This window comes from Agelaius phoeniceus, chromosome 1 (genome assembly GCF_051311805.1).
Source record: "Agelaius phoeniceus isolate bAgePho1 chromosome 1, bAgePho1.hap1, whole genome shotgun sequence".
Lineage (NCBI taxonomy): Eukaryota > Metazoa > Chordata > Aves > Passeriformes > Icteridae > Agelaius > Agelaius phoeniceus.
Genome location: NC_135265.1, coordinates 134619300 through 134631324, shown reverse-complemented (window position 1 = coordinate 134631324; position 12025 = coordinate 134619300). Strand labels below are relative to the sequence as shown.

Here is a 12025-nt window from a genome sequence, read left to right as displayed (position 1 = left end):
CTGAGAAAGAATACAAAGAATACAGTTTCTAAGTATTTAGAGCATGCTATGAATCTGAGACTAAAACATGGCTAAGTGTGACCCTTCTATGTGTAATGAACAAGTCAACTGTATTTGTGCAAATTTAATCAGGAATTTATTTTCTGTCTAACCTCATATAAGTAGTGTTGAAAAACAGAAGCAGAGCCTGAATAATTCCTGCATATTTTTAGGAATTTATCCAAAATATCTAACTGCCTTGTCAGTGGAGAGCATCAGAAACTTTAAGAGCACAATTTGGTTTTCAGATGGTGTGATTTGTGCTCTGGAAAGACCAAAGTCTTTTCGAAGAGTTCAGAGACAATCTGTGGTGATTTGGTTCATAACTTGAGTAGTTTTATTGCAATCCCCATTAGATGGAATAAATGTCTGTATTGTCAGTAACCTATGGGAATACAAAATTTTTAAAGATTTTAATTTAACTTTACAGGAAAGCCAACTATATTAAAAAAGGAGAAAACATACAGTAGTCTCTTCTCTGAATATTACAAAATTAGTGAATGATTGCTAATTTTATTTATCAGTTGTGGAGTTATTTTATCAACATCTCTTTATAATTTCTCAAATTGAAGTTTTCAAATTGAATACTCCATCTGAAACTGTTTCATCTTCTACAAATTCTCTTCTGCTGTTCCCAACAGAGAGATCTTATTAATCTAAAATATTGCAAAATGTCACCTTACAAGTTTACAAGTAATACAAAAATTAGCTGTTCCTGCAGAGATTGTTTCTGTGGTATTCACATAAATTGCAAGTATATAGAGACTACGTATCAAGTTTTTCAAAAATTACTGTCTTTATTTTTTATAGGTTGCCATCACCAAAAGCACCACCCATGAGTGTCCTGCCTGAAGTAGTCACTGAAGCTTTTGGAGTGGCACTGGTTGGTTATGTAGCCTCACTAGCTCTTGCTCAGGGCTCTGCTAAAAAGTTTAAATACACTGTGGATGACAACCAGGTAAAGCTCTTTCTCCTTAGTGTCACTGAGCCTTGAAATCACCATTCAGGAAAAATGTTCTAGATGAATATCCAGTAGGAAAAGTTATGTTCCATATAGCATCCTAACAGCTTCTAGTGTTTACAGTAACACCCAAGTTTTGTTTAAATTATCTCTGCAGAATTCCCTCATTGGTTGAACTGCTCTTTTGGGGAAGATCATCCTTCAGGATAATTTTGTAATGCTACATTCAGTGCAGCATTTGGGTATTAATGCATTTTTCACTCCTCTAACATGAGACAGCTTCTCCTCTGGCAGTTGAGCTCATATAGACAAGTTGTGATGTTAAATCAGCCACCATAAATGAAACAAAGCAATTCTGAAACAAAACCAGGTACTTATAGTCCCAGGACTTACCTGATGTTATAATAACAAATTATTTATTTATGCAAAGTAGAAGTCTCACCTGAAATAAAAGTTTATTTGTATCTAAGAAGCTGGGTGAGTTCAGAGAGTGCTGCCAGATTTACAGCCAAAGGAGATTTTTGTTCCGAGTTCCATTTTGCAGAGGACATGCTTAAATAAAAGTGGGCAGTCTCTACACTACCACAGTGCTTGTCGTGGTGGGTGGGTAACTCCAAGCCTGCTGCAAATCCATGGAGATGCTAATTCAAGCACTGTGGGAAGAAAGGCTCAATTTCAGATAACTGGCGCTAGTACTGTGTAATGAAAATGTTGCCTCCACCTTTATGTTTGTTAAGTGGTTTGGGATAAATGGCATAGGGTTGAATGAAGAACAGTTGTTTTGCAGCTGGAGGTCTATTTGAACACTCTATCTTGACAGGCTGGTCTTGCTACATCAGGTCCTGCCCTTTACAACTTGTATGCCATTGGAAAACACAGTGGGAACATTCTTGGCTATACAGGTCTTTAAAATATTTCTCAGTTTGAATGCATTGGGCCATGAATTTCCATTGATGCTTCAGAGCCATCTATGGAGCAGAGGGAGAATGCTTTGAGCTTAGTGCAGCTCAGACTTCAGGGAGACACACTGCTTTGTTTCAAGGCACTCCATGGAATGCAGCAACCTCTGTGTCCTTCTGCACCTTTGGAAGTCTTGTACCTTACACAGGTTCATTACTGAAGTCTTGGAAACTCTGTCTATGTCCACATCCAATAATGGATCACAAGAGCAAAACCTCCATGAGAGGAGAGCAGTGAGGTGGTGTGGCTGCACTGCCTTCAAGAACAGTCACAGTGCTGGGCACGGGGGCCTGTGGGGGTGTGAGGCTGCAGGGTGAGCTTTAAGGGAGTGCTGCTCTGTGCTGTGAACACAAACTCATGAGCTGCTGTTTTCCTGGCTGGATACAGCACCATTTTCCTACACATTTTCCTCAGCAGACAACTTGCTCCTTAAAGTCTGTGATGCTGGGTGGCCATGGTGTAACACTTCCTTAGAAAACACTGCTCTTAGGCTGCACATACACAGTGGCTTCTCCACCTTTTCTTCTATGAATCCTTTGTTCAGACATGTCTGCATTTTGACTGTGAACAAACATCAAATACATTTGTGATGAAGGGCAGCGTGCATAAAGTATGGCTACCACACCACTACACTTTCACTAAAACATGCTCTAAAGGAAAAGAAATCAGTGGCTGTCTTTTTCCGGTGAGCCATGCACCAGAAATGATCTGGACAGTTTCCAGACACCAGTACTTGGGGCTCTGGCCAGTTAAAAAGCAGACATGGATCAAGATGGAAATATTTTGGTTGAACTTAATCTTCAAAGCTTAACAATAGCATTTATTCTTGGAACAAAATGTCCCTCCTGCTTTTGATGAATCTGGTTCAACAGCTCTATCATTCAAATTACTTCTGAGTTGGGAGAAGACCTATTCTGTTGGGAAACCCTTTGTCATGTACCTGTGGGATTTTTTCCCTCAAAAATATGTCCATCCTTTATTATTGCTAATATTTGCATAGGAGACTCCTTTGTCGGCAAGAGGCATTGAAATGACAGCACAATAGGAAAAAACATCTTCTATTTAACAACTTTGCAGGAATTTTTGGCTCATGGCCTCAGCAACGTGATTCCTTCATTTTTCTTTTGCATACCAAGTGCTGCAGCGATGGGACGGACGGCACTTTTATACAGCACGGGCGCCAAAACACAGGTAATGAGTTTGAAAAACACAGGCTGTGAAAAACACAGGCTTAGAGTGAAGTATGTCAGAGAATTAAAGCTGTGATTCTGCTCACTGCAATTTGTACTGATTTATCCATTGTATTTCTCTAGCCTCCCTTTTCCTCTTTCCTGGGTATGCCTCTGCCCTGTCATTTTTAACAATCTGCATGAAATTGCATCTGATCAGTGATGTCTTCCTAGGAAAGATAATGGTTCCATTTATTAATTTTTACCTGTTTCATTCAATATGACATATAAGGTCTGTGGCAGCAAGGAAGTTAGGAGTTGTATTTTCAGGCTGCAGGAAACTGCATAAAAGCCCTTTCAGTTTATGTGAATTTGTCAGCATTGTAACAAAAGTGCCCTCTAATGGTGTTTAATGGATTTAATGCTACAGTCTAAACCGAAGTTTAGGAAAAAAAATCACATTTCATTTATCTGATTTAATTTATCTTCTATCTGATTTCCAAAATAAAATGAAAGTAACCTTTAGAGCTGTTTGTTAAAAAAACACAGTCTCCCAGCTTCTGCCTTGTGACATGGTGTGCTTGTCCTATCCCTCAGTGTACACTGAACCCACAGAGATGACATTTAGATTTTTGAGGATGTTTGTTGCTATTTCCTACTGAGGAAACTGAACTCACAAGCTGTTGTTACAGTAGCTCAGGAAAGAGGGGACTGTAGTTGCTGAGAATGATAACTGTGACCCTGTCAGCCTGTCATCTGTCCAAAATGTGCTTGGGAACAGGAGAGGTGGCAAACCACCTGGGGCACCCCTACAGCATTGCCTCTTCCTCTGAAAGAGGAAGGGGGGCCCTTCAGGGGCAGCCTGCCAGATCAATTCATGTCCTTTGCTAGTCTCCCAGGTAGCAAGTGACAGGACAAGAGGAAACACCAACAGGCTGATCCAGGGAAGGTTTAGATTAGATATCAGGAAACTTTTCTTCACAGAAGGGGTTGTAAAGCATTGGAACAGACTGTCCAGAGTAATGGCAGACTCACCATCCTGGGAAGTTTTCAGACATTTTGTGAATGTGGCACTTGAGGACATGGTTTAATGGTGAACATGGTGGTGGTGCTGGGTTGATGGTTGAACTTGATGACCTTAAAGGTCTCTTAACCTTAACAGTTCTATGATTCAATGATTCTAATTTCATTTTATAGCTGTTTCTCTTGCCTTGTCTTGTATAAAGGACAATTAACTGCAAGGAAAAAGTTCATGAGGGACAAGACTAAATACAATCCATAGGTAGTTTCTCCTCAACCATGCCTTGCAATTATTTCTCATGCAGATGCCACAATATTAAGGAATTATACAGAACTTTACTCCAATAATCTACATCTTAAATAATTGCTAATTGGCCCACAGAGGACTTTGAACTCACTTAATCATAATGAATAATCTAACAAATAATAATCTTGAAAAGTATTTATATGAAAATATTTTAGCTACCACTTGGCTATTAGTTATTTCATGTATTTTAATTGAATTTTATGTCATACAATGAGCTGTCATCCTCACAGACATTCTCTTCTGTAATCTGTTAATGTCCTGAATGTACAATTTACAGTTGTACTGCATCATGCTGGCTTTTCCATGGAAGATTTGAGGTAACTTTTAGACCTATAACCTTGAGGCATATGGGGTACTTGAGCACCCTGGCTCTGGTACATGAAGGGAAGGACCCTGATAAAAGGTTATTCAATACATGAAATGGAAAAAGAAACCACTATAATTGATTTCAAGGCAGCAAATACACAATAAAACCCTGCTTAGTTTACCCATTGGTTTCACAGTATAGCAGTGCCTGTGTCTAGGAGTGTGGTTATGAGTTAGCACTATGAGAGTATTTTATTATGCATAACAATCTCTCCCTTGCCTTCCTGGAAAGCAACATATCAGCTTAATGCTTTTCTTTGTGGCTGTCCAGATGAAGAGATGACAAGATCATCACTTGTAAATATTGGTCAGGTCATAGGCAGAAAGAGGCCTTTCCTTAACTTAGAGGGAAGTCAGTTTGGCAGAGCACATGGAAGAAATGCAAAGAGCCTTTCAGGGGCACAGAGGAGTCCTTTTTTCTCAAATGGCTATACCTGGATTGCAGTTTTGTCCTCAGTGATATATTTTCCTGGGAGAAAAGAGAAGTGAGGAAATCTATCATGGACTAGAAATGTCCTTCAAATAGAATCAACACTTTTTTTCTTGCTCTTCAGGAAGGCAGAAAGAGGGAAAAGTTCCTTGTGACTTTACCAGCAGATTTTCTGTCCCTTTTTATGTAAACACTCTGTCTATCCTTCTTGATGGTATTTTTAAGTACACCATGACTTTAATTTTCTAGTGTTTTAACAACTTGTCTGGTTTTGTTTTTAACAACTTGTCTCTTAAAATGAAACCTAATTATTTTAGTAAAGAAACATATTATCAATATAAAAATAAAGTGAGCATCTGTCTACTTATCGTCAAAAACCTTCTGTGAATCTGAACTGTATATTTATAAGAGCAGAAGTACTCAGTGAGCACTCACAGCAGAATAGGACAGTGCAATTTTACTGTCATTTTCCATCAGATTAATACCATATATACTGTGAAGAAATATGTAATTATTAGTCCATATATTTTTTCTGAATTTATATTACTTGCATTAGTCATAATCTTTAATGTACTTTTAAAATGGTAACTACATTTTCTTGAGTAAATACACTGATATTAAAACGAAATTGTTAGTGGTTTCTGGTTTAAAAATAGTTTTCTTTTAGTGTTAATCCCAACAAAAGAAGTCAGAAGTCTTCTCTTGTGGAAAAAATGATAGCATACATAATTCTTGCTTAGTGCTATGACAGATCTGTTATTTAGTACAACATGGGGTGCATGGCTATAAATAAGTTGCAGAATGACAGTGGGTGCTGAGAAACTTCTGGGATGAGACATTGCACACACACGTTCCACTCAATACCCAAATGTGAAAGTGTTGCTCTGATCTGTGTCAGGGTGCTGGCAGCAGGGCCAAGCACAGATGTTGAGATCTCTCAATATCTCATCACTGTAGTTGATTAAAGGTAATAATCAGAGATTAAAATTGAAATTATATGCATCTGGAATCCACAGATACATTAATAGCTAACACCTTCAATACCTGATTCTTGACTTTGTCTACAATATTTTAAAATTAGTCCTTTTCACAATTTCTTTTGTTGTTTTTGTTATTAGACTGAATGATCTGCAACTCCTGTTTATTGTTTTAGGTGGCTTGCCTTGTCTCTTGTGTATTAATTCTTGTGGTGATCTACACAATTGGACCTCTGCTGTACTGGCTTCCTATGGTAGGCTACTTAACTTTTTTTAAGATTAAGATGTCAAACATTTTCTAAGGACAGTTTCTTTCAGGGAAAGACAGTGCAACCTTTAAAACAGCTCTATTTAATTTCAGTGGCCAAAAGAATAGTAAGGGTATGATAAATCTCAAAATCATAAAGTACAGAGGTGACAGCATAAGACATATAGATTTTAGACATATATAGTTACATATACAGGCTATCACATCAGAGTATAGAAGTGAATTTCTCTTCTACTTACTTTTGGCAAGTAGCTTACAAAAAATATACACCCAGGTCGCTGTGGATTTGTAAATTGACAAAGTGTCGTAGAAATTAATGAAGATTAATGATATTTCTCCTGATATGCACATGATACACAATTTTGCTTTTCAAATAAATATGGCACAAATTATTTTAAATAGTGATATAAGTTTAATGACAAAAAGATTACAAAGTATTCTTGTATCTCTGTCGTACATCTATGCTAATACTCTTTAAAGCAGTGTGGCATCTTTTCACATAAGCTATATCTAGCTTTTGGTATTACAAATTAATAGTTAATTTTAACTAGAGGCATGTCAAAGCTGCTAAATACAGCTCCAAAATTATCCACGACTCTGCTATGTATGTACATGAAGTTTTAACTCAACTATGTTTTAAACTTGCTTTGTGCCATTGTTTACATGGTGTCATGCAAGTTCTCACTTTTCAAACACAGATCCTTTTATAGCTTATTTTAACCATGCAAAGTAAGGACACTTGAAGAAGGGTACACAATATGTCCTGGGTTTTTTGCTATAATTCTTCTCTACTTTCATTTGTTTTGATATGGATTATAGGTAAATTTTGACCAGTTTCCTGTAGGTTTTTCCACCCATATTTTAAAAATACTTTTTGGTTTTTGCTTTCTTGATAATTTATTTCTCTTCTAATATGCTTTTTCAGCCCCATCTATGCACTGTAAGTCCATTGGTTTGTACTCCATTATTTTTGGCTCTAGATGATTTCTTCATCCATCTCCTCCTCCTTCCTGAGTCAAAGAACAAAAAAAATATTTTTTTTGCTTCAAAATTAATGGACCTTTGGCCTAGAGGCCTTCTCTAGGGGAAGGGAAGGAAGTGAGGAAAGTGAGTTACAATTCTTCACTGCATAGAAGTTGAGTGACGATTTGCTTTTGAGTCCTTCAGACTGTGACAGAATGCATTTGGTCTGATGAGGCATGGAAGAGTCTTGAGTAGTCCTGAGGTTTCTGTCATTTTTCTCTCAGTTAGGTAGCCTGTAGATTGCCTTCACAAATGAAATGGGGATAGGCTGGTTGTTGCTGTTAGCAGCTGTCACAAGGACACCTGTGCTTATCCCATTTTCTAAACACCTACCAGGATTTTTTGTAATTTAATTATGATATTGACTGCTAAATAAAAGAAACAGCATTTGTTTTCACTAACAACTATGCAAATGGCTTTTGTGTTTATGTCTTTGCAGTGTGTGTTAGCAAGCATTATTGTTGTGGGCTTGAAGGGGATGCTAATGCAGTTCCGTGACTTAAAAAAATATTGGAATGTGGATAAAATAGACTGGGTAAGTAAAACTTAATCAAAGGAGGTTTTCCTGAGACCATTTGGCAAACATCTGTTAACTAAACTTTAACAGTTCTGTGGCCCTAGAAGAAATAAGTGCAAGATATTATTAGTAGTACTTTTTGTGCACCATCAGCTCAGAATAACAGCAACTGTAATATCAGTTGTATTAAAAAATAACATTTTAACAAATGATAAAGAATCAAACCGATGCTAGAGATGTGTATACAGACAGATCAAGTTAATATGAGCAAATATCTGTCTAATTTTTATGTCTTTCCCTATCTGTTTAACATGCTTTTGTTATTGTAGCATTATTGAAGAGATTTTGGTAGCATCCTATCTTCAGGGAATAGGGAATGACCACACAGGTCAAACAGAACTGGAAGCACTAGTGGTGCAGGAAGATAAATACTGAGGGGTGCTGTAGGTAAATTGCCTTAATTCTTTCAGATTTTGCAGAAATCTATTCTATCTACTATTTGAACACAGTGAAAGATTCTGCACTATAAGAGGAGGAATACATCTGAAAAAGAAGATAGGTGAAGAGATAGAGTATGAAAATTTAGTTTAATGCAAAGTCTAAATAGTCTGAGAGAATTTGCAAGAATTCCATAGTAAAGATGAATCCTGGATATAAGAAGATTCCTGGATTTCTCTTCTGTGGGAGACTTTGGGTGCAATGGCCCATTAGTGGAACCAAAATTTCTGCTGATGTCCTGCATATTTGAGTTAACAATATTCAGAAAGGTATTTTGGCCACATAGTCCTTGTCTGTGGTGGGAAATACAGGTAATTGGAGTTGATATGACTCTTTTGAATCCACCAGTTACTTAGCATTCTATAGCAGTAATGGTTAAAGTCTAGAAAGAATAAAACTTTTTTTTTTTGTTAGACTACTGCACTTTAGTAAGGGAAACAGAGCTCAGTAAGCAACATCAAGTTTGTCTGTGAGATTTTTTGCACTTGGTTGCAGAAAACTACAGGTTAGAACACTTGTTTTTGGAGGTTTCTTTTGTATTATCCAGAAGAAAAATTCTGTATTTCCTGAAATATTTTCTTCCTCAAGCAGTAAAATTCTGAAAATATTTTCTATCTCTTTGTATTTGATCTTCAGCTTAACCCATATTACCAATGACAGAAATTATGGATGATGTGGATCAAAAATTATTTTGGGAACAATAGACTTAAAAACATTTAAGTCATTAACATTTAAACATTGGTAGTTATGGGAGATAGATATATCTTCTCCATCAGTTCATTGAAATAATAAGTAGCTACATTTTCCAGCAGGATATTTTGGAATCTCACTAGATTTGACGTGTCTTCACAGATAGACTAACCTGATTGATTTTTGCTTTCCTGGTTTTGGCAGAAAAGGTTGTGTGAGTAGTTAGTTATTACATCTCTGACATCTGTCATCATTTCTAAGAGAGGTTATAGAACGGGGGAGTTTGCTGGGTTCATCTTTTTGACTAAACATACTTGAGCAATGATTTATCTTCAAGTAGTTTTACCATCAGTCCTTAGCTTGACAGGATAAATCATCTTGCCTTAAATAGCATAGTTTAAAGAAAGGCTATAAACATTGATCTTGCATTGCTGCCTGCTCTGAGGAGCCCCACCAAGGCCAGTGATTTGTGTAACTACACTGGTTATTTTTGGCCTGAAAGGATTCACCCCAGTAATTGACAGAACATTAGAAATGAATCATTCTATCACCCAGGTTATCCAAAGTGTTCTGAAGATAGAAACCCTAACAAAACATTTGGAAATAATTAGCAGTTGTCCTTTCTGGAACTGATTCTTTAAAGGGTGTGTGTCATGTAGAATTGAAGTCAGGTTTGTTTTGGTTATAGGTCTGGCAAATGATTGTGCATGGAAACGGAATATTATGGAGTTTGTTACCTTGTTCCTTCACACTTCTTTAAGCATCTCATTAGACACAAATGGGATGAATATATTTATTTGTTGATTAGTTCTCTATAAACATGATCCTTTTAAATGTAGAAGGTATGATATTGTTCAGGGGTTGGAGTTGAGGAAATTCATTGGTTCCTCGAATCACAGGATATTCTGTGTTTCTATGAAATGTCTTCTTTCAGCCATGGGTGGCTTTTTCTTTCAGATTTACATCCTGCCTCTCAAATCACATTTGATTACTTTTCAGCTACTACCCCATTGTCTTTATTCCAGAGGTTTCTTTCCTGCCATTTGAACTTCAAATGTCTCCTGCTTCAGTTAAGGTCTTCTGTCAGTCCCTACACCTTGGCTGGATGACTTCAACACTCTCAGATTAATAACTGCATTATTCCACTATATATGTTATATGCATAACTGAGAGTGATTAGTCTTGATCTTATTTTCTGCTTTTTTTGAGAAAAGCCAGGAAGTTAATCTGACCTTGTCTGTAAATACATCTCACTTCTCAGGTCCTCAGGTCAAAAGATGATTTCCTTGTCCTTCCTGTAAGCCTAATTTCTTATGCAGGCCAACTTTACTAGCTTGCTGTTTTTATTCTCCAGCTTGATAGGGCTGGTGATACCTGTGATATTCTCCTAGTATTACTAAAAAGGCCAGTGAAGTTCTTGTTAACTTTTGATTTTAAGGCTCAGGATCACAGATAAGCTGCCTTTTAAGACAGGCAAAAATACTGCCTGGCAATGGACTGCTGAAGAAAAATGTTCTCTTTGCTGTTAACAGTTGGACTTGAAAGTAACCAGAGATGGGAGGAAAATATTTCAGAAGGTGATGTTCTAAGTGAAAAATTATAACAGAATAAGGATCACTTTCATGAGTTAATTATATACCAGGGATTTGAGAAGTTCAGCAATGAAATAGTCTGGCATTTAAAGAGAAAAAAAATGTTTTAAAGTTACATATATGTCTTGACCAGAAAATGACCACAGCTGAGACAAAGCCAGGTTGCATGCCTGACTTTTAAAGCAGAAAGAATGGCCAGAATTTATGGTAAAAATGACACATTCCCAACATGGTGTTGTGATGAGAGGCAGGTATGGATGCATGAATCATAATTGTACGCACATATATTAATATTAAAGGACGTAAGGAATGCTACTAATTCAGCAATTAAAGTAGATCCAAGAATGAGGGTCTCATTTTTGACAAGTATCCTCCAAGATCTTGCCATTGTGAAATTCTGGGACACGTATCCAATAACCTGTCAATCTATTTTGTCAAAACATTTAGAGAAAAGGCCCTAGAAAGGATCTTCCTTGAAATCTGGAGCTCATTAGTGCATTTTCTTGGGGTTTTTTAGAACTTCAGATACTATCCTCAGGAGGAAGATGACCTCTTAAATTTGTTCATCACACATGGGTCCTGATTCGTGAGAGAGCTCTGAGAGCTCTCAGGGCTCTGCTATGCTTTACAAAGAGAGAGCTCTGCTCTGCTTTCCTCTACAAAGTAGGAAACCATCTCTTCTATGAGAATTATTTTACATCAATGATTCTATCTTATGGCATCCTAGGGAGATTTTCTGTTTTTCCTGCCTTAGTGAATATGCTAGTGTGAGTTATATTACTTGTGCTGTAGGTGGTATCAAAGAACTACAGTACCACTTTAGGATCATTTAGGATCATTTATATTGGGAAAGACCTTTAAAGAACCATCTAATCCAACTGTTAATCCAACACTGCCAAATCTACTCCTAAACCAGGTCCCTAAGTGCATTAGGTAGCTCCCACCCTATGGCTGTGGTGGGCTTCACTTGAATGCCAGGTTTTCATGAAGGGTGTGCTGAGGATGAATGCACACATTAGTCATTTGTCTGCAGAAGGATGTGGGACCATGGCCATGTCACTCAGTCCTTTGAGCCCGAGCCTCCTCCAGGACTCCAGCATCTACTGCTGAGACAGTTTTGGAATGAGCAGGACTTTAATGGGTTTCTTTTGGCTATATGCTGGAGGGCCTCTGTTTGAGCAGCTCATCACAGCCTCACATTACAGACA

General features: G+C 37.3%; 1 protein-coding gene across 2 annotated transcripts in view; it reads left to right on the top strand.

Moving 5' to 3' along the window:
- The window catches only part of SLC26A7 (solute carrier family 26 member 7), a 70386-nt gene that overhangs the window by 35582 nt on the left and 22779 nt on the right, over positions 1-12025 (top strand). For both annotated transcript variants that reach the window (XM_077188072.1, XM_054642287.2), the window contains 4 exons: positions 850-997; positions 3038-3151; positions 6406-6483; positions 7960-8055. In XM_077188072.1, the coding sequence (XP_077044187.1) occupies positions 850-997; positions 3038-3151; positions 6406-6483; positions 7960-8055 (436 nt within the window). The remainder of the gene's footprint in view (positions 1-849; positions 998-3037; positions 3152-6405; positions 6484-7959; positions 8056-12025) is intronic.